The sequence below is a fragment of the Rhinolophus ferrumequinum genome, chromosome 21 (assembly GCF_004115265.2).
Source record: "Rhinolophus ferrumequinum isolate MPI-CBG mRhiFer1 chromosome 21, mRhiFer1_v1.p, whole genome shotgun sequence".
Classification (NCBI taxonomy): Eukaryota; Metazoa; Chordata; class Mammalia; order Chiroptera; family Rhinolophidae; genus Rhinolophus; species Rhinolophus ferrumequinum.
In genome coordinates, this window is record NC_046304.1 from 49,754,678 (window position 1) to 49,780,319 (window position 25,642).

The window sequence follows — 25,642 nt, forward strand, 5'->3', positions numbered from 1 at the left end:
TTATAGTTGTTCGATTTGTTGTAAATTCCAGGAGAGATTTACGGAGGTTCCCCTCACGCCGCCATTTGATGACGTCACCTTAAGATGTTTTTTTCCTCAGTTTTTATGACCACTCTTACTGACCTTGAGGCATTTTCTGAGGCCCAGCAGCCCCATGGGAGACCTGAGCAGTTGTGCTGAGAGGAGAAGCTCAAGTCAGACTTCCAAATATGGCACCCAGGAAGCCCCAGCCCCTGAGAGGTGGGAGCAAGAATGGAGGTGGAAAAGGGAGAGAGGGAGGAGGAGGAGGAAGAATGAGGAAGGCCGGAGGCTCGATGTCCCTCTTCAGCCCAGTGTACTCAGAGCAGTGTCCTCTCTGAACAGAGGACATCTAGCTTCTCAGGGCCCAGAACCAGGAACTCATCAAAGTATCACCATCTTGCGGTGTGTGTGTGTGTGTGTGTGTGTGTGTGTGTGTGTGTGTGTGCACATATGCACATGCTTGCTTCAGTCAGGGTATTCGTGGGCAAGAACCATCAAAACCCAACCTGACTGGATAAGGAATAAATGATTAAAAAAAAAAAACTAGATGAGGGTAAGGGGGATCAAATATATGGTGATGGAAGGAGAACTGACTCAGGGTGGTGAACACACAATGTAATTTATAGATGATGTCATACAGAATTGCACACCTGAAATCTATGTAATTTTACTAACAATTGTCACCCCAATAAATTTTTAAAAAAATAATGTCATTTATATACAAAAAAAAAAAAACTTATACATGTATCAGAAGCTCAGGCACAGAGGGTGTGGAGCTGGTCTCGGGAATGATAGATACCAGGAGCTCGTCAGGGCTCCATATCTGTCTCTTTCTCTCACATTCCTGCTGCTTCTCTCTGTGCTTTGCTCCCCAGCTCTGAGCTGGGGACACAACTGTCTGAATTTGGGCTCTATCCCAATAGCTCCTGACCCATAGTGGGGTGGGGTAGCTGTTTCTACTTGAAGGAGTGGGAACAAGGTGCTGGCACTCCAGGCAGTGGTGACACCTCAGGAGGGGCCTGAGCCGTGTCCCTGAGCTGTGCAAAGCATGGGGCTCCCAGCCTCAGCCATTGCATCCTGAGGCTGCGGAAATGTCCCTTTCACAGTTCTTTCACATGTCTAATCTGGAAATGGGGTCCAAGTTCAGAAGGGACTTCTCATCCGTCTGTCTAAGGGACTGAGTCTGAGGTCAGGTCAGAGGACAAGTGTGTTTAGACAGGCTGTTCCCATTGCTCCTTGGGGACCCCCGAAGGCCCTTCAACCAGAGGATGGCACCAACCAAGATGAGTAATACAGGCACCTTTACAAATACCAGAAGGACGTAGTGGGTCCTGTGAGAGATGGCAGAGAGGTCAGGGCCCTCGGCCCCTCCAGGCACCGTCGCTCCCAGTGCCCTGACACTATGTGTCATTAGCCAGCCCAGCCAAGCCTATGACCCTGGGGCTGGCAGCCCCACTCTGAAGACCCCCAGAAACCTCCTCAATGGCTCAACCCTGAGGGCTCCTCAGAGGTAACCTCAGCTTTTGGTGTTGCTTGGTACTGGGCCCACCTTCCTCTGAGAACCCCCATTTGCCCGAAGTGCACCTCAGCCCAGTAGACGGGCCTGCAGGTCACCCAGGACAGGCTGTCGGCTGCCTCAGTGTCCTCCCTGCTCCACTCATGCCAACGCCAGGTTGCTAAACCACCCTCTTGCTCTGTGGCACCTGACGCTTTGCATTGTGGAGATTTGTGTCTCATCTCCCCTTGGCACCCACCAGGTCGCCAGTGCTTTGTTGTTGACAATTGAGCAGGGTGATACTGCTCAGCGAGGAGTGCTCTGCAGAGCGGTTTTCTGGTGAAGGCTGTGCTGGGAGGTGAGGCTGAGCAGTGAGGGAGGCAGAGTGAGACGGAGAGGAGTTCGGGGCCTGACTCTGGCTGTGACTCGCTCTGGCATCAGGTGACCTCCCAGCAGCACAGGGGTTCCCAGGCTCAGGGCTTCATGGGAGAGGCCGCAGGTAGGGGCAGGAGAAAGGACCGTAGCCACTCACCTGACGTTGGAGCCAGAAGAAAACCCTCCGTGGCTGTTGGCAATTGTCCTAGACAGCAGGTTCTCTGAGCTGGTCACGACTGTTCCCTCTAGAGACAGGCAAAGATGGCACAAATGGGGGGTTGGTGCTTGGCGCACACTGTCACGGCCTCACCACGAGACGCCCGCCTCTCCCCTGGATTAGGAGGCTTCGCCTCTTTGGGTCACTCCCTCGGGCTTCTCCCCTTTCTATTGCATCATCTGAACCACAGCACACAGCCATGGTTTCTATCATTTTCAGGTGTGGCAAGAAGACATAAAAATTAAATAGGAGTAGGCACTGTAGTTTATTCTGGGGACAGAGATCAAACTTTCAGTTTCTCTCCACTTCTTCCTGTAAGTGGGACTGTTGGTTGGGTCATGGCAGGGGAGGGAGTGGGGAATCCCCGGTCCTTTTGCTCAAGCGAGGCCTGAGCATGGCTTAGGGACAGATGGTTCTGGAAAGGGGGCCTCTAGTTACTGGGGTGGAGAGAGTGAGGACGATTCCTGAAGGCTTGTGAAGAAGAGGGCCCATCTGGTTAAATAGTGAACAGTGACTTTGAGGAATGAAGCATCTATATGAAAAACTATGACATCATTTATGGTGAGCAGCTTGGTCACGGATTCCTGAGACCCACTTTGCCCCAAGTGGCGGTGATCTGCCTGGTATCTGAGGCCCAGGCCTGGCAAACTCTGCTCTGCAAGGTCCCATCTTTGGTCATGCTGGGTGGCTCCTAGCTGAGCTCCAGGTCACTGCTGTCATAACAGCTCCTCTGGAGGTCCCTGGTCACCTTCACAGACGGCCCCTCCCTGGGCTCAGCGCCCAAGACCCTTAAACTTTGCCTTTCTCCCTAATGCTCCCCACGGGGCACACTTTAGCCTGTCTTGGTCCCGGCTCACGTGCCTTAATCAATCCCTTTTCTGTCCCTGAAGATCTCAGCTTCCGCTACTGAGCAGCCATGGACACCACTCCACCCAGTGGCAGCCCCGTCTCTCTGCTTCCAACCCTGACAATACAGGGTTCTAAGGTCAACGTTCTCTATTTGCATGTCACCATCTATTGTGCATCTATTGAGTGGACCTTGGGCTGAGGGGTGACAGGAATTACCTGAGCTGGGCAGTAGAGAGGGGCTGTTTCTCGGTCACTAGCCTCAGCAGCAGGCTGTGCTGCCAGGAAGAGCCCCGAACCCTTTGATGGCTTCAGACCCCGAGGAGATTCCAGAGCAGCCAGAGGGTCCCTGATATTGACATAATGGTGAAACCTTCCTTTCTCTTAAAGTGCCCACTGTTGCCTGAGCTCATCCCTGGATCCCTCTCACTCCTGGCTTATTCTTATGCTGCCAGACACAGGAGAGGAGGGCAGCTGGGGACCCAGAGAGGAGAGCACTGTAAAAGCCCAGAGCCACTCTGGGTTGGCCAAGTTCCTAGGGTTCAGTGTGGAGTCCCTCTGGGCTGTTCCAGGTGTCACACCTCCCCCATGTAAGGACAGAACCAGGGAGTGACTGACAGAGACTGACCACTTCTTAGAGTGATGTCCTGGGACCCTCTGCAGGCGTCCAAGGCCCACTGGGGCTCCTATAAGAGAATGGGGGGCTGCCAGGGCTGTCCAGTCCTGGGACAACTGGGCTGAGCCATGGTCGCGGAAGCCGTGACCACAGCCACACCCCCACCCCACATCCTGCCATTCCTGCCATGTGGCAGCCGGATACTTCGGGGAGACCTCGGGCACTGAGATGGGGACAGGACAGGGCTGCTACTCGGCCTCAGTGTCTTTCACTTCCCTCCCCATCCATCGGTCTGTCTCTCGCTCGCTCTCTCACACAGTGATTCTCAGCAACTCACTCATCTCCCTTCTGCCCTCGGAGGACGGTTGCAGGAGCCCTCACTCTTTTAGTCCTGAGTGTCAGGGCCTCATCGTATAGACGAGAAAGTTCTTACCTGGGTCAATATTCACTTTAATTGATACCCCAAGGTCAGTTGCTTCCTTTTGAATCCCACACCAGTAGATGTCTTGGTCATCTCGCCAAGTTAAGTCACTACAGAGGGACCCTAGAGACTAGGACAGAGCAGACCATGAAGAGACACGTCCACATCCTCTTACCTGGATCGATGATCACTACAACTTGGACTGCAAGGTCAATTCCACTTCTCTCAATCCCACACCAGTAAGTGTCTGCATCATCTCGCCTGAGCTCCTTCATGGTCACGGTGAATATGTGGCTTGTGTGATTGTCCCTGATGGACACACGGTCCTTCTTCCACTCTGATTCAGTGGTTTTAACTAGAATCTGGCAGGAACCCCAAACAGCAGCTTTACACCACCACTTCACGTAGGTCTCCCATTTGGGGTCATAGCGACACTGCACGGTCAGTGAGCCCTGCTCTCGGCCTCTCACGGACGCTGGGCCCCGGATGGAGAAACAGCCTGGAAAACAGAGCCCCAAGATATAGATGCTGCCCCCGCCCCTGAGCCAATCCTGACCTGGGAGCCCCCTGGGCTCAGAAGGACCCAGACGGATGTCCCGGCCACCCCTGAGCTGACAGCTCACATCCACCTTCTCCTCTGTCCACCTTCCCCATTCGCTCCCTCAGCGACAATGCTCTGGCGTCCTTGGTCTCCATCTCCCCAGACATGCTCACACACAGCATGTGACACTCTGAGCTTCTGACACTTTCCTAACTGTCCCCTCAATGCTGTTCTCATCTGATCACCTCCGTCTCTGACTGCACTGTCCCAGAGGCCCCTACTGGTTCCTTTTCCTCTCTCTTTCAATCTTAGTGTAACCAGGGGTGTGTAGATAAATATTTAACAACCAGCGCTCGGGGGCGGGGTGAGGTGGAGAATCTCCAGTTTGTAGCATTTTCCAATTTCCACAGTGGCTGATTTCAGGTCATCAGTATGACGCCCAGGACACAGACTTGGGAAGAGCGGTTTGGCCTTGGTTCTTGTGAACCAGTGTGAGCAGCTCCGAGACACCGCGGGGGTCCTGGTCTCCCTCTCCAGCCTTCATCGTGTCTCGTTCCATTCTGTCCCCATGGAACGAACCTCCAGTTCCATGGACTCAGGTGTTGCCGATATGCTGATGCTTCCAAACCCATAGTTGTGGCCCAAATTCCCCCTTTCCCTCCAGCCTACCATCTGTACGTACACAGTGGACCTCTCCGCCCCAAATGCAATAGTTACAGAACTCAGTGCACCGCCTCTTCGGCCCTGACCTTACTCATCTTCAGTCTTTCCTCCCTCTAGTGGGGGGTCCACGTGGACAGAGTAGCAAAGGCCTGACGGAAGTGCAACAGGTTAGAGATACGTCTAAGTTGCATGGGAATTCGGCTGTTCTGTGGACCAACTCGGGTTAAACGGACTGTGGGCAGATACGTTCCCTGTCCATGGCGATGACCACTTGCCTTGAGTACCGGAAATGAATCAGCTCAGAGAAGCAGAGAAGCACAGCCAAAGCCCCTCTTGAGCCTCTCACAGTCCCTGAGCCTTCAGGACCAGGCTAGGGGGTGGGCAGTGGGATGTGTTCTTGTAGTGCTGCCTCCTCACACCTGAGACCTTTTACCTGAAGCTATTTGAGTTTCCTGGAGGTTTGCGTTTGCGGTGGTGAATTAATGCCCCACCCCCCCACAGATGGTGACATCTTAATCCCCAGAACAGTGACTATGTCATTTTACATGGCAAAAGGGGCTTTGCAGATGGAATTAAATTAAGAACCTTAAGACTGGGACATTATCCTGGGTTACCCAGGTGGCCCAGGGCCATCACAAGGGTCCTTATAGGTTGAAGGAGAGATAATGTCAGAGGCAGAGGGAGACTTGAAGATGGAGAAAGGGGTCTTGAACCAAGGACGAGGGCAGCCTCTATAAGCTGGAAAGTGGAGAAGACATTCTTCCCTAGGGCCTCTGGGAGGAATGCAACCTTCTTACACTTGATTTTAGCGAGTGAGACCATTTGGCCTTCTCAACTTCAGAATTGTGAGAAAATACACCTGTATCAGCAAGTAATGTAGTATTCCATCAGCAGAACTGACTTTGCGCTCTTTCACCAACGATTACACCAGCACACCTCCCTGGAGAGCTTGACCTCTTCACCGATCCTGTCCCCTCTTCCCTCCACAACTCGCTGGTAACCAGTGTCGTCAACCCTACCTCAAAAATGCTCTCAAAATGATCTTCTTCTTTCTTCCTTCTCTGCTGTCTCAGTCCACAAGGACCGTATGACATGGCAGAAAGAGAATGGGTTTTGGACACAGAGAGACACGTTAACCACAAACTGGTTGGGAAACCTTGGAGAGTGTACTTAACCTCTCAGAATCTCACCTCTTTATGTGTAAAATGGCGAAACTGCTTTCCAGCTCACAGGTTGTTATTAGACTGGGAAACGAGTCAAACCTCAGTCACGGGGTCATGTCATCAGCGACAGCCTGTGAGCAGCTCAGGAGCACATCTGGCGCCTGGATCGTGGCAGTAGCATCTGGGGAGGTCTCCCCAGCTCCTGCTGCAGCCCTCCTCACTCTCCTCTGCGTATGGCTGCTGGAGGTTGGCCCTGAAGTTGTCCCTCCCTCGTCCTTATGTGCAATTGCGGTGAGCACTTAAACATCGTTTGGGACCTCTCCTGCAGCCACTGCCCACTGCCTTGGAACAATGTCAAATGATTTCGTTTGGCATTCAGATCTTTCTATAATCTACATCCAAGTCCAGAGCCACTTCCTGCCTCCCACTCGGCCCTATGACCCACCCCCACTTTTCTCGTCCCCTGCTTCTGATGTGTCCTTCCAGGCGGTTGCTTCATTGCTCACATTTCCTTCTCTCCCCTGGAAACTCTTTCTCTAATCCCTCCCATCTACTGGTCACCCTGACGTCCCATTCAAGGTTCTGCCTTCTTTGCAAAGTCTTATTTCCCTTCCCAACAAGAGCTGCTTCCTCTGTTGCTCCCACGGCCCTTTTTAGGAACCGGATTGCCACCCTGGTATTTCGTTATCCTTAGCAGTCTCTACCTCAGTCTCCCCTGCTAGGCTGCGCCGTCCTGAAGTGCAGCAACCTCCTGTTTCTTTTTCTTCCCTCTTCCCACCCCTGCCCCCATCATGTCCTGCACAATCTCTGGACTTAGTAGGTACCAATCAAGTTTATGACTGTTTTGGAAAAGGAAGCTGGTCAGCATGATCTTGGACATAATCGTTTTGATTCTAGGATGAACTATGATTTCCATAGCAGGACGAGTATACGGATGCTAATTCAGTACTAATGTAATAGTAAAAGCTGGAAACAGACTCAAATGCAGTGAATGGGAGGTTGGGCTAATAAATTACGATCCATCCATAACACGGTTGAAAAGAAAACGGCACCGCAAGATAATGATGGGGAAATGTCCCAGATATATTATCATTAGGTTAAAAAACATTGCTTAACAGAGTGGATATGACTCCATTTCTGTGGTTTTTATTTCTCATGAGCAGGGAAAAACCTCAAAGTATGTTTTCTAAACTTTAAACAGTAGTTAGAGCTGAGACTGGGTTTTCTGGGGGAAATTTCACTGTCTAGATTATACATTTCTATTATATTAAAATGTTTACAATATCATTAACTGATAAAACTATAAAACCATTTTTTTAAACTAAAATTAGAGTCAATTAGGAGACAGCAACTGACGAACCGGTAAATTAAAAACAAATGCAGGAGTCAGCAGATAGGGTCACTTTCTATCTTAAAAATAAATAAAATAGCTACAGTAGAAAACAGAGGCTGAATCACAAAGAGCAGAGAAGAGATGTTTCTGCTTTGAAATAGAAGCTTCATCCCTCTCAGCTTTGGTAATTTAATCTCACAGGAAATCACTCATAACATGATTGGATTCATTTTTTGAAAATATGTGGAAGGTTTTTATAAACACATATTATGATGGATGGAACTATTACTTAGGCCCGTGTGAATTTTCAAGTTTGTTTGAAGGAAGGGGGAGAGCTGGAAAGAAGGAAAGGACAGCAGTCGGCAGGAAGCAGAACCCTGGGGAACAGGGGCTGACGGGTTTTAAAAGCATTAGGCTGTTTGAATTTCAATTTTTCCTTTTGGTGAATCTGAGATTTAGACTTCCTCATAGATGTCAACCCTTCAGGAAAAATTGCCATGTGTGTGAAATTCTCGTGTGAATATTCTTGTCTCAAAATTGAGAAAATGGTTGAGCTTTGGGTCTGGGCTGACAGCAAGTGACAAATGACACACAAATGGGACAAAGGCAGCCACAGGAGAGCTAGAGCACAGACGTCCGTGGGGCGTGGGGTGTGCAATGGGGTTGGGGTCCCTCTTTTTGGCACTTATGGGGCAAGGAGTCTCTGCTGACGTCCTCATGCAGCCATGCCAGCCCAAGCTCTGAAGGGTCATTTCTGGGGTGCAGGGCTGTGTCCCTGGCCTTTCCTGCATCACTTTCCTTGTTAGGAGAACAAGGGTCAGCTCTTCCACTTGCAAACATTTACACAGCACCTACTCTGTGATGGTGGCCTACCTTCCTCTCAGGATTGTTGGTGGGCTCATGGAACCACGCAGATAAGAGAACGTCCTACCCTGGGGCGGGTCATCCTGACATCACCCACCCACTTTCTCTCCTTCTTCATTTCACAGAAGTAAGCCCTCAGTAGCTAATGTTAGTCTGTAGGTGAAAACTTGGTGGGCTGGCTTTTCTTTCATCCTTGACTAAGTTCACTCCCTTCCCGTTAACTCAGAGTTGGAGGGAGGCGGAGGGACTCCTCCGTGTTGTCTCTACAGCACCCCACCCTCCCCAAGCCACAGATCAGCAGCCATGGTGGGCTTCATCTTTGTCTGGGGGGAAGAGTGTTTGTGTGGGAGTGTGCCTATGAGGGAGACTGTGTATGAGTGTGTGTGACAGTGCAAGTGTGTGCAAGTGTATGTGTCACTCGGTGTCCTGTGCGTGAGTACGTGCCTGGGTGTATATATGAGTGTGACCCTGTGTATGAGTATGAGAATGAGACTGTGGGAGTGTGTGAGAATGTAGATGTGCACAGAGGGGTGGCTGCATGTGGGTGTGTGGGTTGGACTCCACTGTGTGTTGTGTGAGTGTGTGTGAGCCCAGGCTTACTCAAGGCCTTCTCCTTGGCCTTCAGAGGAGCTGGACGTTGGCATTAAGAGTGGGAGCAGATGGGGTCTCTGAACTCAAATGCAAAGATGGAGCCTAGAGAGAGGGCAGACATTCTGGATTGCTGTCCTCCGGGAATTTTGGGCCATTTGGTGACCTGCTTAAAGAACATGAGCATCCCAGAGAAGCCACCACCCTCAGAGCAGGTCTACAGGTATCATCACGGGGCTTCTTCATCATCAGTACAATCAACAAGGACAGTGATAATTCGGGGAATGCCCACAGCCCTCATCTGTTGATATCCGACCTAAATAGCAGAGTCCTGCATTGGTAAAGCTACAAAAGGTTTCAGGAACTTTCCGTTCAGAATCTAGGTCTTTCCGTTCAGAAGCCAGGTCTTTGAACAGTGAGGGACCTGGCCTGTGTCATGCACCACACCCTGGAACTCAGGTCTCCCAACTCCATGACTATGCCATTTCCTGCGGTCCCTCTGTGGACCAATTGGTTTGTGCCAGATGGGTAGTGCCCAGACCCCCAGAGAGGGCTGCGTGACCCACACATACGGCACACATTGTGCAAACTGCCAGACTGTCTCCTAATGTTCTCTTACGTGTCTCCAGTGGTTTTCCACAAGGAGAAGACCTACTGGTGTCCCTCCGATCTCCCACCTGGGCTGCTGAGCAATGTTCTCTGTGTAAGGCTCAGTTCCTGAGCATGGTGTCTGTGGCCTTGCTACTCTTGTCTTTCGTGTGCCAGCCTCATGTGCCAGCACTCACCCTGCACACCGAGAGCCCCTTCTGGGTGAACACACCATACTTCTCAGGCCTCCAACCTTGGTCAAGCAGCCTCCTCTCCCAGAATGCTCTTCTCTCTTCTCTGCTGGAAGGGCTGCTACCTTTCCTCCAGGCTCATCAAATGAACAGCCCTCTTTGAAGCTTTCTGTAGCCCCCCAGTCAGACATGCTCCATCCCTGATTCCATGACCATCAGCGCCTCATTGTGTCATGCCACTGATTGTTGTTTATCTGTATATCTCACCCACTGAAGCGTGTGGCGTTCTCCTTTTAAAAACCAGTCCTATTTTTCTCTCTTTTCCCTCCTATATCTCTTTTTCCTTCATGTCCTCAGGGCCTGATGCATACCTAGCACAAACTGGGAATCCAGTGTGCTTTTGCTGAATGAATTAACAAAGCCACCTCTCAGTTATCCCAGATGTGACACCTCTTCTTGTACCTTGGAGGGATGCTCTCTGCCCCCTGCACTGCACCTGTAGTACCAAGTTCCCAAGGCCCCAGCGGCACTCACCTGGGAGGCTGAGAAGGAGTAGAGCTGGAGGCAGCCACATGGTCCTTCTTCTCTTCCTCTTCAAACCCCCTAACCTACAACTGGAGAGCACACTTGTATCCCAGCTGGACACTTGAAGCTCTACTGATCCCAAGCTTGCACTTTCTGCTTATGCAAACTGCCTTTGTGTTACTTACTCATTCGCTTCCTTTTATAAAGTTAGCATTTCCTCCTTTTAACTATTGAGCAAGAAGACTGTCATTTCTGAGTAAGTCTGTAGCAGAGTGCATCAGAGTCCCCATTGGGTAGTAGGAAAGAGGAAGCAAGGGGGTTGTGTAGGGTGTGGAGGGGCCGTGGGAGATGTCTCTGTGGAGGGTCAAGGAGGGGCTTCTGGCCTATCAGGTCTTGGGTTCAAGGTGTACGACAGTCTGTGCACCGACTCCAGAAATGGCTCTCCACTACAATAATGGGTGCCACAAGCAGGGAATACCCACCTCCCCAACCAACTCAGGTGGCAGGTGCACATGCTTGGCATACTTCGAGATGCATTTACTCAAGTGTGACAGCCATGTGCAAAAGAGTAGGCTGTGGCGTCCGACAGACTATATGATAAATCCAATATACCTAACAGACACACACAGAACATTCCATCCCACAGCAGAAGAATATAATTCTTCCTAAGTGCACACAGAACATTCTCTAGTGTAGGTCATATGTTAGGTCACAAAACAAGTCTTAGCAAATTTAAGAAGTTTAAACTCATGCCAAATATTTTTTTCTAACCACAATGGTAAGAAACTAAATAACTAACAGGAGGCAAGCTGGAAAATTAAAAATTTTGTGGAAATTAACACTCCTAAACAACCAATGGTCAAAGAAGAAACTGAAGGGGAAATAAAAATATATTAAAGCAAATGAAAATGGAAATGAAATATATCAAAACTTATGGGGTGCAGCCAAAGCAGCTCTAAGAGGGAAGTTTATAGTGACAAACGCCTATGTTAAGAAAAAGAATAATATCAAATAAGCAATCTAATTTTACACCTCAAGTAACTAGAAAAAGAAAAACAAACTAAGTCCAAAGTTCACAGAAGGAAGGAAATAACAAAGATCAGTACAGAAATAAATGAAATAGGGGACAGAAAACCAATTGGAAAGATCAACAAAACTAAGAACTGGTCTTTTGAAAAGATAAAATCAACAAACCTCTAGCTAGACCAACTAAGAAAAAAGGAGAAGAGTCAAATGTATAAAGTCAGAAACGAAAGAGGAGACATTACAACTGATATCACAGAAATACAGAGGATCATAAGAGACTATTAAGAACAATTATATGCCAACAAAATGGATAACCTAGAAGAAATGGAAAAATTCCTAGAAACATACAACCCACCAAGAATGAATCATGAAGAAAGAGAAAATATGAACTGACCAATAGCAAGCAAGGACATTGAATCACTACTCAAAAACCTCCCAAAAAAAGAAAGCGCAGGACCACATAATTTCACTAGTGAATTTTACCAACATTTAAGAAGAATTAATGCCAATTCAAAATCTTCCAAATAATTGAAGAGGGAGGAACACTCCCAAACTCATTTTATAAAGTCAGCATTACCTTGATACCAAAGCCAAATATCCTTCATATAGAGAGATGCAAAAATTTTCAACAATATATTAGCAAACTGAATTCAACAGTACGTGCAAACGATCAAATACCATGACCAAGTGGGATTTATCCCTGGGATGCAAGGATGTTTCAATATAAACAAATCAATAAAAGTGACATACCACATTAATAGTCTGAAAAAAAATCATACGATCATCTCAATAGATGCAGAAAAAGCATTTGACAAAATATAACAGCTTTCATGATTAAGAAACAAAACAAAACGAAAATCTCACCAAATTGGCTATAGAAGGAACAAACCTCAACATAATAAAGGCCATAGATGACAAGTTCACCCCTAATACCATACTCAGTCGTGAAAGGTTTAAAGCTTTTGCTCTAAGTCATCTATGATCCAGTTCAATTCCTATCAAAATTCCAGTGACATTTTTAATAGAAATAGAAAAACAATCCTAAAATTTGACTTCAAATAGCCAAGTCAATCCTGAGAAAGAACAAAGTTGGAGGCATCATACTTCCTGATTTAAAACCATATTACCAATATATACTAGTAATCCAAAGAGTATGGTATGGCGTAAAAAGACACGCAGACCAGTGGAACAGAATTGAAAGCTGACAGATAAACCCCTGCATATACAGTCAGGGGTTTATCTAATGTTTGACAAGGAAGCCAAGAATACTTAATAGAGTTAGAATAATCTCTTAAATAAATGGTGCTGGGAAAACTGGATAACCAAATGCAGAAGAATGAAATTGGACACTTAGCTTCCACAGCTCACTACAATGAACTTTAATGGGTATAAGACTGAAACATAAGACCCGAAACCATGAAAGCGCTAGAAGAAAACACAGAAGAATGCTCCTTGACACTGATCTTGGCAACCATCGTTGAATATGACACCAAAAACACAATCAACAAAAGCAAAAATTAATTAATAAGTGGGACTATCCCGCCACCGCACTTCTGGGTACATATCCAAAGGAATGAAAAGAGGAGCGTACAGAGATATCTGCACCCCCATGTTCACTGCAGCATTATTCACAACAGCCAAGATGTGGAAACAAGCTAAGGGTCCGCCAATGAATGAATGGATAACGATGTGATATACACACACAATGGAATACGAAGGAAATGGAGAAGGAAGGAAAGGCTGCCATTTGCGACAACAGGAGTGGACCTTGAGGGCATCATGCTAACTAAGTGAAATGAGTCTCACTGAGAGAGAAAACAGTGCAGGACGCCACTTATAGGTGGACTCTAAAGGAGCCTAACTCAGAGACACGGAGGACAGTTGTGATTCCTGGGGCCTCAGGGTGTCAGGAAATGGGGAGATAGTGGTCAAAGGGTACAAACTTCCAGTTATAAGATAAATTCTGGGGCTCTAACGTAGCCCGGTGATTGTAGCTACTAGTACTGTGGTATATCCCTGAACGTTGCTAAGAGAGTAGATCTTAAATGTTTTCACCGCAAAAAAAGAAATGGCAATTATGTGCCATGAGCGAGATGTTCGCTACCTATATTGTTAATCACTTTGTATTTAAAATAACTAAGTGGATCAAATCAACACGTTATACACTTTAAACTTATACAGTGCTATATGTTAATTATATCTAAATGACGCTGGAAAATTAAACAAAGTAACCTTGGGGACTGTTACAAACTATACGGATACCCCCTGGAAACGCATATAAATACGTATGGCCAAACCATGAGGTAAACAAGGAGATGATGGACATGAAAGTCAGGTGGGCCCCCTCAGAGGAGGAGCTGAGGGCTACAGGAGCGTTGATGCTCTTTATTACTTAGGGTACAAGGTGGGCGCACAGTGGGGGAGACTCTTCCTGGCTTAAGGAGAACGCACTGACTAGACACGTGTTTGTACGTGTCTGATACATTGCAAGAAACAGCTTTCAAAAGGTCTGCAGAATATTCTGACAGAAACATGGACAATGACATTGGATTTACTAGTCAGAAGATCATTTCCATCCACCAGAGGGGCTGGGGTCCCAGGCGGGGCATCGATGGGCCACAAGTGTTACTGCTTCTCATAATCAGGCTGGTTGCACCTCCGCCCAGAGCTCTTCTGAGGCCTGTTCACCCAGAGGACGGCACTGACCATGCTCAGGAGCAGGGGCAGCTCCAGGAAGACCAGGAGCAAGAAGCGGACGTTGCTGAGGAAGGACCTGCAGTGCAGGGGACACAGTGATCTATAGTGAGCCGCGTCATCGGGGGAGGCCCTGGTGCCCTCCACTTTCCTCCTGTCCCTGAGCCCAGATCCAGGGCCACAATACTCCACATAGAGATCAACCATGGACAGGGCGACCCCACTGGAAGGACCACCACCCCCTGCCTCTCGGCCTAACCAGTGCCCTTGAGAATTAGGACTGGGGACACGGGAAGCGCTGCCATTTGAATGATGTGACGGAGACCCAGGGATCCAGGTGGGTCCTGTGTCAGGAGAAGCATTTCTTCCTAAGCCCTCCGCACTGGCAGGTTACCCCCCTGGGGTATAGGAATCAATGAAGGGGATGTTTGTTTGACACCTGCTGTCCCGTACACTGCACACGCCAGCAGAGGAGAGACTGTGCTGGTTTATTTATGGCAAGTAATTGGTGCCTGGCGAGCGTCTCCAAAATGTTTGCACTTAAAATAATTCAGTGGTACTTGATGGAATGAATGAGTGAACGAATGACACCACTCAGCTCTCACCTCCCTCAGAGGCCGGGGTTCTTCAGGATGACACTTGTGCCCAGGGCTTGGGGAAGGCAGGGGAGAGAGCATAAAGGCCACCAATCCCAGGGCACTCTGCTTCTTGCCTGGCCTGGGCCGGGGTCCTGAAGGTTCCTTTTTTTTTTTTTTTTTTTTGAGATTATATATAGAAATTTATTTCAAAGTCTATAGATGCCAAATACTAATAAAAACATGACAAAATAGAATATACATAAGAAAAATACAAACGTGCATATAGAACAACCCCCTACAGGGGCATCATAGCTGAAGATATAATTCTAGCATCTAGGAGAGAAAGGAAAACCAGCAAGGCAACTGGTTCTGCTGAAGGTTCCTTTTGCAGGACTTTGCATGGGTTCTTCCCTCTGCCTGGACCCCAATTTCTGCAGATACCTGAGTGCCTGGCTCCCCCAATCCTGCAGGTCTCCACTCAGGCGTCCTCTAATGGGTGAGGGCTCCCTGATCATTGTGAGAATAGCAAACCCCACCTCCCTCCACAAAGCTCTCCCCAGTGATGTCTTTTCTCCATGGTACTTATCACGACTGGCATATTCATATATTAACATGAGTGTGATCTGTTCACTGTGTGAATTCCCCTTAGATCATAACTTCTGTGAGAGCGGGATGGTGTCTGGGTGGTTCATGCCGTGTCCCAAAGCTGAGAACAGCTGGTCGGAGGGTCACAGTTAGGTGTGGGACAGGTAGATAAATGAGGGACTTGGATGAGGGGGCGACACCCACATCCCACAGGCCCAATCTCGCCTAGAAGAGAAATCACCCAGGTGTCAAAGTCTCCAGATGCAGACCCCTTACCGAGGGTGTTGGCTGGGATCCGGGGTCTCCTGCCTGGTCATGCTGGGCCAGGTGGTCACTGGCAGCGAGGACGGAGGGCCCAGGTTGCTTGTGAAGACCTTTGGGCTGGGGGTTTCTGTGGGGCTAAGGGAGAAGCACACGTCAGGCCCCGTGTCCTCCCCCTGAGCCCCCCTCTCTGTCAGCTGGGTGGCTCTGACTCAAGCAGTCAAGGTCACTCAGGCTATTGGACAGATGTGCTGTGTCCCACATCTCGAATAGCCACAGCCAGGCCTGACCAACACCCGGGCCCCTCTCCAGGTGCTCTGCTCACCAGGGGCTTTGAGGGTCTGGAAAGAGCACTGGGTTCCAGGTCACAGCCCAGCCACAGTCACACCTTCCCCCTCCTCGTCCACCCTGCAGGGGATGGGCTGACCTTCACTCTGTAGTGACTGACTAGAGTGGTGGGGAGGTAGGGCCCTCGGACTCGTCTGACGGCTGGCGTGACGCTCTGGTGAGACAGGGCTTCCAGCAGCGTGTGCACTGACAGCACCCCGCAATCCCTTAGTCCATGCTATGGCTGAGTGTTTCTGTCCCCCCAAATCCTCCTGTTGAAAATCTACTGAGGGATGGGGAAGGAAGTAACGCATTTGGTGGTGATTAGCTCACGAGGGTGGAGACCTCATCCATGGGCTGGGTGTCCTTATAAAGGGCCCCTCCGCCCCGTGAGGATACAGCAAAAGTCTGCAACCCAGAGGAAGGCCCTCAGCCACCATGCTGACCTCCTGACGGGGCTTCCAGCCTCAGGCACTGTGAGCAGTACATTCTGTTGGTTATAAGCTATCAATCTGGGGGATTTTGTTACAGCAGCCCGAATGGACGAGAAGGTACACTCTGTCCCCCAAAACTGTCAGCCAGGCCTATGGCCTCGGGCGGCCACTACATGGCTCTCTGGGGGAGGGAATGAGCGGAGAGAAAGATCTAGAGAGGCACACTCCAGGGGGACCCCACAGAACATGAGTTAACTGGACAGACCCCTCCCACACACCCAGCCGTATCAGTGGATTTGCAGTTTCTGAGTCTTAAACAGGAACGCACAGAGGGCATGTGAGGACACCTCCCTGTGAGAACGAGAAACTAAGACTCACAAGAAGGAAGTTGGAGACAACCGCAGAATCAGACGCAAGGGAAAATGGGCACAGACACATGGTCTTGATCGGTTCTTGGGAGAAAAAGCAACGATCTGTTGAAGAATTGTTTGGAGGACACGTTAGGACTCGGGGGGCATAGCACCTAACAGCCCATTTGATCGTCTTCTTCTCCTTCATCTGAGGGAGGCACTTTCAGGGGTTTCTCTGGGTTCCCTCCTGCAGATGCGAGGTCTAACAGTTAAGTTTGCGAACTTGTTGTCACAATGCTGCTAACCTTTTTTTTTTATATCAGATGGATTATTCACTATGAATTTGTACTAACAGGACAAACAGTTAACCAAGTTTACTATTTGGAAGTGCTGAAAAGACTGCGACAAAAATTAGACGACCTGAACTTTTTGCCGACAATTCATGGCTTTTGCATCACGACAATGCACCAGCTCACACGGCACTGTCTGTGAGGGAGATTTTAGCCAGTAAACAAATAACTGTATTGGAACACCCTCCCTACTCATCTGATCTGGCCCCCAATGACTTTTCTTTACCTGAAGATAAAGGAAATATTGAAAGGAAGACATTTTGATGACAGTCAGGACATCAAGTGTACTCCGACATCTGTGAGGGCCATTCCAGAAAAAGAGTTCCAAAATTGCTTTGAAGGGTGGACTAGGTACTGGCATCGATGCATAGCTTCCCAAGGGGATAACTTTGAAGGTGACTGTAGTAATATTCATCAATGAGGTTTGTAGCACATTTTCAAGGATGAGTTCGCACACTTAATTGTCAGACCTCGTACAAGGTGTCACAGAAAAAAGGGGAGTGATAGTGTCTGCCTGAAGGGGTAGGGGGGTCCCCAGAGCATCACAGGAGCCCCACAAGGGACCTTCTGTGCCCACCTCTGGCTGCAGCAGACCCCCAGGCCCACAGCTGTGAGGTTGGTACCTCATCAACCGTCCATGACAATGATGTCCTCTCATGGACCAGGTCAAGGGCAGCCGGGCGAAAATGTTCCAGCAGCGACATTCCCAAGGGACGACCAAGAGAGGTGACAGAAGGAAAAGAGGGTCCCCTTTAGAGTCACATGGCTCTTGTGAGGACAGGAAGGCAGCATGTCCCCAGAGTCAGGTCTGTTCCCACCCTTCTCCAACCAGGAAAGTTCCAGGCTGAGACCCACAGAAAGTTCCAGGGTGTGACCCATAGTGTGTCTAAAACAGCCCAAGGTTTGCATGTGACTGTGTGTGTGCACAGAACAACACACTCACACACACCAACACACACACACACACACACTCATAGTTTGCTCCGAGTCTCTGATCTGATTCCTGCCTCAGCTACTCTGACATGAGACCCTTCAGGTGCCCCGGAGCTGGTACAAGGGGAGGGTGTGCGGCTCACCTGGGAACACAGACACCGTAACCTGGAACATGGGGTCGTGACCGAATGGCGAAAGGATCCCACACTTGTACGTGCCTTCATCTTCCTCTGTGAGGCTGTCCAAGGTCACCGTGAAGGTGAGGTTTGCTGGATAGTCCCTGATGGACACACGACCGCTCCTCACTTCTCTCTCTGAAAATGTCGTCTGCACAATCTTCTTCCTCAGTGGCGAGCACGGGTATTCGCACCAAAATTTGATATAGTTTCTGTATTCCTCCTCGTACCGACACTGCACGCTCAGGGAACCCCCACAGTGCCTGTCACGGTGTGGGGGCCACTCAGAGACAAAGAGCCTGGAAGACACAGCCACGTCCCGGCTCCTCACCAGATGGGCCAGGGTCGGGGTGCTCTGGGGTGCGGGTCCCTCAAGGGCCCTCAGGGACTAGAGGCCATGTCAGGGATAGGTCTTCCCTCAGACCAGGCAACGGGATGAGGGGGAGTAGCTTCCTCTTCACAAGGCACAGGGAGAGGGTGTTCATGAAGACAAGAGGGGGCCTGATGGGAAAAAACTATGTGCAAGTGTGTGTGTGTGTGTGTGTATATGATGCACCAAGACCTCATCTCTGACTGTGACAATTAAGTTGACAATCACAGCTTCCCTCCCCCACAACCCTACTCTGTCCGGTGCAGTGGACGATACCTTCGTTATGCACCGAATCCACCTGGACGCTGCTGAGGCAGGTTCTGACCGCCCCTGGAAGCTTCCCTGCCTCCCCTCCCCCTTCCCAAGTCCTCCCTCCCTCGTTCCTCTGGACAATCCTAGCTCCTCATCCCACCTCCACCCCAGGCCCTTCCTCTCTCCCACGCCCAGAGATCCCCACCCTTGCCTGCTCGCTCACCTTGGACCTGGAGAAGGAGCAGGGCTGAAGGCAGCCATTCTGCCCCAACCCTCAGGGTCATTTCCCCAGCACAGATGTCACCTGCAGCAGCACCAGGCCCAGGAGGTGGATAAGACCGAGCCTCCTCACAGAGGGCCTGATGTCGTGTCCCTACTTCTGCTTTTCTGGGCCCCTCTGCTTCCTAGTCTAGCATGGTTTTGAGTCCGATGCTGGAGCTGGTCAGGGTGCAGGAAGCCTAGGGAGAGAAGCTGTACGGGCTTGTGCAGACCCCTGGCTCTCGGTGCCCTGGGCTTCTCTGAGTCCCAATGACTGGACAAGACCAAGGTCCTTCCTGATGGCCCGCAGCTGCTCTTCTCACTGCGTCACACACGAGAGCCACGCTGGGACATTTCCTCCTCAGTGGGGCGTTCCCTCCTCTGTGTCATGTCACTTCCTGTGGTCAGTATGGTCCTGGGGATGAAGGCCAGACCTTTTCATCCTCTCTGGCCTTGGTCGTGACCACAGAGATGTCATGACCCCCCAACCTTCATCCCTAGGTATCCATGGAGAGCTCTGCCCCTGTGCGACCCCAACTCTTCTTCCCACACAGGTTGGCACTGTGACCTCAGATGCCTTCAATGGTCCCATCTTGGTTCTAGGTCCCATCCAGGGGACAAACTCCTCAGGCTGCATCTTCCTTCCTTCTGTATCTTCCTGTTCCCCAGACAGAGGTGGAGCCGCTGTCACCAACCCTCTGAGTACTTCACTTCTTACTCTTTCTTCTTCAAAGTCAAGTCCACTGTGAGATCAGGACAGAGGACAGTTCGGAGGTGTGAAGACGCTGTATGGGAAGTTGGGGAGCCTGTACAGCTGAGACTGAGACTTTCCTCTCCATCCAATGGCACAGAGCCGGGCTGTGTGACAAGAGGGCAGTCTCTCCTGGAGTGAGTGATCCTAATATATTTTATGACCTATCCCGAGAAGTCATATACCATTGCTTCTACCATATCTATGGATTACACAGACCTACTCTGATATAATGTGTGCAGGGCTCACAAAAAAGCTTGAATATCTGGTCTGGAGGTGACAGCAAAATATTCACTTCCTAAAATTTCCCTGAGCTGTATATTTATGATATGTATACCTCTCTGTTTGTATCTTATATTTCAATAGAAGAATTTAAAAACCAAAACATGAAATTACACCTCTGAAAGTTTGCTTGATTTGCGGGGGGGGGGGATTATTATTTATGGTCTGTTTTCAAGTAGCAAAAAGCTTATATATATTAATCTCTCCTCCTCCCAACGACCTCGCCCACAGGTCAGAGAGTAAACAACCTGACCATAAGGATATTACAAGTCAGGGGTGTCCAAACTGCAGCCCACGGGCCAACTGTGGCACTCAATCCATTTTTAATTGGCTCGCAGCAAATTCCAAAAATATATTTAGTTTACTTAAATAAACCAGGTGAGGCAATACGTACTTCATCTCGAGTGAGTGGCCCGGCTGTGTGTGTATTTTACCGCATATGGCCCGTGGTGAAAAACGTTGAAAACAGTTTGGACACCCCTGTTATAAGTGATGGTGGCGGGATCTGAACCCACAGTTCTCTGGCATGACACCCAAGTGTCTTCCCGCCATACCATGACTCTGAAGGGCAGAGAGTGGCCCATGGCCAGGAAAATGGCGAAACGCAATCTTCAGACCCAGGAAACAGAATGACAGGGTATGTTAGGCAGCTGGTGCCATGGTAACCCAGACTGAGAAACTTGACAGGAAGTCAGTGTTTCCTAAGTCCTCTTCACTCACCACTTTCTCTCCCTTCTCTCTACATCCCCACTGCATCTTTGTTTTCAGAAAACACTTCTTGAACTAAACACAGTTTCTGCCAGCTCCTGGCTGGGCTAATTAGTTGGAAGATCTAACAGCTGGACAGAGCAAATGCAACAGCATTTGGGAATATGCCGTTGGTTTTAGATTTGAGTACGTGCTGTGCCGATCAACTGTATGTGTCAGTCAGCTTGATTGGCAGTGGGGCCCTGATGAACCGTTGTTTGGGGGTGTGTCTATGAGGATGTCTCTGGATGAGATTCGCCTTTGAATCAGTGGGCTCAGTAGAGTAGGTTGCCCTCCCCACGGTGTGGGTTGGTGTCCTCCAATTCATTAAAGGCCTGAATAGAATGACAGGCAGAGAAGGAGGAATTCACCCCTTCCTGCCTGATTGCTTCAGCTAAGACATCAATCTTTTCCTGCTCTTGGCACTCCTGGTTCTCAGACCTTCAAAGCTGGACTGAATTACACAACCAGCTTTCTGGGGTTTCCGGTTTGCAGACAGTAGAGGGTGGTACTGCTCAGCCTCCATAACCGCGTGAGCCAATTCCTTATAATTTATATATGCAGCATATATAAATTAGATATGATCCCTCTATAAGTTCTATATATAAATTGTAAGGAACTGGCTCATGCAATATGCGTGTGTGCGTATATTGCTTCTGTTTTTCTAGAGAACCTGACAGACAGGCGTATGCACTTGACCCCGTGGGAATTGACGGCTTCCACTCTCAAGCCTCACTCAGGATGTTGAGGTGACGACTCAACACAGTGAGACCCAAAACCTCACCAGCTCGGCCCTCCTCTCACCCGCACAGTGACCTTCCCACCACCGTTTCCCAGACTTGATAAAATATTTGTGCTTCAAGGGGCTGCTATAGAGAAACAGAGTAGAAAAGCCTAAGAAATCAACAAGCTGAGCATTAAATAGCATGGGAACCATCCACAGAGTGAATCGGGTCTCTCTTTGGCAAGATACAAGATGATTAAGCAAAGAAAAAGTGAAAGCCAAGTGTTATTGTCTCTCCTTGGGCTGGAATCAGAAGTATCTGCTTTGTTCCTCTCTGGCCTTCAGGGTCTCCTGAGTTACAGAGAGGCCAGGGCCACTTTAATTTTTTTAAGATCTCAGCATCTTGAAAAAAGAGAGATGTCAAAATTGGGTTAAAAAATTGTGGTATATTTTAAATGTGTCAAGTTCACAAATAAGCTATTTGATACAAACGGTCATAAAGTAGAATTAATTGGGCTATAAAAAACTATGATTATTGCATTGAAAATTTCACTTCCTGGTGGTTGGTGGGAATAAAACACGTCGATAAATACGTAGCATAAACATTTCTGTTAACGCAGCCCCGTGGACCTTATCATATAGATAATTCAATTTAGAGATAATTTTAAAGACTGATTTTGAGGCCGTTCATGGGATGCTAGGCCAGGGCCCAAGTGCAGACTCTCCCAGGACACTGCCACACGGACCCCCCCAGCCCTCCCCACTTCCTTCCCCGCTCTCTCAGCCCCTGCCCCTCCGTCTCAGTGTTTTCCATCCCCATAGCTGCCCTTCCTCAACCTTTCCCGCCACTGATTCTACTCAGTCCTTCAAAAACTGCTCCCTTTTTCATGGGTAAGAAGAAGCATCAATCGCTGTCGCCACACGAGGTTCCAAGCCTCTGACCATGTTCCCTGCGAACGCTGGGTCTCTCTACCTCTCCCGGGGCGTAAGGAATCCAAAGGACCCGAGTGAGCGCTGCTTCTCCATAAAGCCGAGGGCTTGGACCGGGGCCAGATGTGTCTTAATCCTCCCTGCCTGGCTCTAGTCCCTCCCCTGGGCCCAGACTTTAGGGCCTCAGTCTACTCCAGTCTGAACTGCCCACTGGGCTCCAGAGCCCTGCGTGTACCCTGAGCTCTGGACCCTGGTCCCCTGAAGGTCTGAGCACACATCAGGTCGGCCCCAAGGCAGACAAGGTGATCCCTGCTGAGACAGATAGCCCAGGCTGAGAGCAGGACGGGGGCTGAGGGACTGGGCCAGGCTATGGGACTCAGCCTGGAGGACAGGCCAGCAGGGTACGATGGGTTTGGCTCCAATGCTTGGTCAGAGTCAGGATATTGGAAGGAGGCGGGAGGGACCCAGCAGCTGAGAAGCAATCCTGCTAGACAAGGATTATTTCCAAGTCCTTCAAGGGGTCAGTAGTAAAGCTTTGCAAATGGTCACTAGTGCCATCTATTGGTGGCTTGCAGAACTGCCATAAGCGTCCTCTGGCTGTTACCTTCCTTCTTACCCATGAAATAGAAATGCTTCTGTGGACTGCGCAGTGGTCAGGCATCTACGCCGTCCATGAAGTGGTCCCCCTAATAAGACAAGTGCCCACCTGACACCCTCCAAAATCTTGACAACATTACTGATTGTATTCCCCATACTGTCTTTCATATCCCCGTGGCTTTGTTGTGCTTTTTAATCCCCTCACCTCCCTCATCCCCATGTGCTTGAGTATCCGGCTTTGACATTGCACTCCTCCAGCTCCCTCCAGACAGGGGCTGGACCTGGAGGAAAAGCTCCAGCCCCTTGAAAAAAAGATCTTTGGTCTTGAGTGTGATAGACTTGTGCTCAGGTCTGGATTTCTAGGATGTTTTCAAGATGAAAAATCACAGAAAGAGAAATAGGGCAGATCCTCAAAGACTGTATCCTCCAAGGAGGAGGCCTAGGAATGCTGGATGCAGAGATTTGGGGGCACTGAGGTATGCAGGAGGGGAGACTCTGGGGACCCACACATGCCCAGCTGGCTTGGCTGAGTGAATAGTTTTGGGTGTTAACAGTCCAGCTAGGACCTCTCGGGCTGTTGGTTTGCGTCCTGTCTAAGGCTGATTCTGGAGCTGGGGCAGTGCTGAGCCTGCAGGTGACTTCAGAGGACCTGGGTACAGAATTGAGAAGGCACAGATGGGACAGTGGGCTCCCCTCCCCTTCTGCCCGTCCTCCTGCTCCTGTTCTCCAATTACCCCAAACAATCCCAAAGCTTTCTGACTGACATGTGGCGTGGACATGAGAGAAGGGTCTCAGCAAGGGAAATTGCATCTCTACCCAAGCTTCCATCTCTGTGGACTCACCCTGTGGCCACATCCCAGATCCGTGAGTGTATCACCAGGACACATAGTCTTAAGAGCAGACAGAACCCTCCCATTGGCCCAATAACCTATGGAATAAAAGCTATAATGGTAAAAAAAGAGTCCTGACACTGTGCTCCTCTCATCAAGATGGGGAGTTACGAGCAAAACCTTATTCTGAGTGCAGTGCCCCCAATCCAACATCTAAGGGTGCAGGAGTGGTCAGCTCCCATCGTAGCTCTACTAACGAACCTCTATTAATTATTGTTACTATCAGTTATTACTCTACTATTAATCACGTGTTTTTTAAAAATAATTAAATTAATTAAATGCTACTCCCACCACCCCCACGCCACTGAAATCCTACCTTCCCTCCTCATCATTCTCCAATATTACCTTTTCCTAGTCCAGCCAATCTGACATAATGCTTTCCATCACGAAGCATCTTGCCTATGGCTCTCCTACGGCACATACCTGTCCTGCCTGTACGGTGCTAACTTGGGAGTTTATCTTTTTTAATAAAGTGCAACATTAGCTCCTCTATTGGCAGCATTGTGTTTCTATATCCGGGGTTTGTCTTATTAATATGATTAATATGTGCTTCGTCAGATTGAATTTCTCCTTCAGCATGAGTCTGGGGCCAGCCCCAGCTCTCCTGGAGATGCCACGGATGATTTGCCTTTGTGCGATGCATACCAGGGCTCAGGTTTTGAACAGGGCAGCCCTGCCCGATCTCTGAGCACTCAGGGGAGCTCTCAGAGGGGGGCTGGGCTAGATGCAAGGAGTGAGTGGAGATGGGGATGCTTGTTTGCGACAGACTGTGCAATCCTCCCTACAAACTTCTTCCCGTGGCCTCTTGAGGTGGAGCTCCAGGGCCCACGTATTAGGACAAAGGGCGGGGGGGGGGGGGCATGCCCTCACGGGTGTTCAAAGGGAAACATTCCACATAGAACCAAGGGCTTGGGGATGGGGAAAATGGGTGACGCTGAACAGAGGGTACAGACTTTTAGTTAGAAGATGAATGCATCGAGGATCTGACGTATATCGTGGTGACCATACTTAATAATATTAGTGTATACTTGAAATTTGCTAAGAGGGGATTGCATTAAATTTGTATATTGCTTTGGGTAATATGGCCATTTTAACTATGTTGATTCTTCCACTCCATGAGCTCGGAATGTCTTTCCATTTCTTTGTGTCTTCTTCAGTTTCTTTTGAAAATGTCTTACAGTTTTCAGGATATAGGTCTTTCACATCCTTCATTAAGTTTATTACCAGGTATTTTATTCTTTTTGCTGCAACTGCAAAAGGAATTTTTTTCTTTTTCTGAGATTTCATGGTTAGTATATAGGAATGCAATGGACTTTTGTACGTTGATTTTGTAGCCGGCAACTTTACCGTATTCGTGGATTATTTCTAATAGCTTTTTGGTGGAGTCTTTTGAGTTTTCTATATATAGCATCATGTCATCTGCAAAGAGTGACAATTTAACTTCTTCATTCCCAACTTGGATGCCTTTTATTTCTTTCTCTTGCCTGATTGCTCTGCTGAGGACTTCCAACACTGTGTTGAAAAGCAGAGGTGATAGGGGACAGCCCTGTCGTGTTCCTGAACGTAGAGCAAAGGGCTTCAGTTTTTCACCATTTATTATGAAATTAGCTGAGGGCTTGTCATATATGGCCTTTATTATGTTAAGGTGTTTTCCTTCTATACCTATTTTATAAAGTGTTT

The 25,642-nt window shown here is 49.0% G+C and overlaps 2 protein-coding genes across 2 annotated transcripts; both read right to left on the reverse strand.

The window, feature by feature from the left end:
* Positions 1-1,210: 1,210 nt before the first annotated feature.
* On the reverse strand, positions 1,211-10,608 carry LOC117013334 (CMRF35-like molecule 7). Its single transcript, XM_033090385.1, has 4 exons — positions 10,457-10,608; positions 4,167-4,490; positions 2,049-2,112; positions 1,211-1,352 (listed from the first exon to the last, which is right to left on the reverse strand). Exons 1-4 carry the CDS (start codon positions 10,494-10,496, stop codon positions 1,211-1,213), a joined length of 570 nt encoding a protein of 189 aa, XP_032946276.1. The 5' UTR covers positions 10,497-10,608.
* Positions 10,609-14,082: 3,474 nt separating this feature from the next.
* LOC117013335 (protein CD300H-like) lies at positions 14,083-19,421 on the reverse strand. The gene is given in 5 exon segments (XM_033090386.1): positions 14,083-14,246; positions 15,607-15,729; positions 18,129-18,419; positions 18,422-18,460; positions 19,007-19,421. Coding segments are annotated over 4 exon segments (459 nt in total). The 5' UTR covers positions 19,068-19,421; the 3' UTR covers positions 14,083-14,246; positions 15,607-15,661.
* Between the last annotated feature and the right edge of the window lie 6,221 nt (positions 19,422-25,642).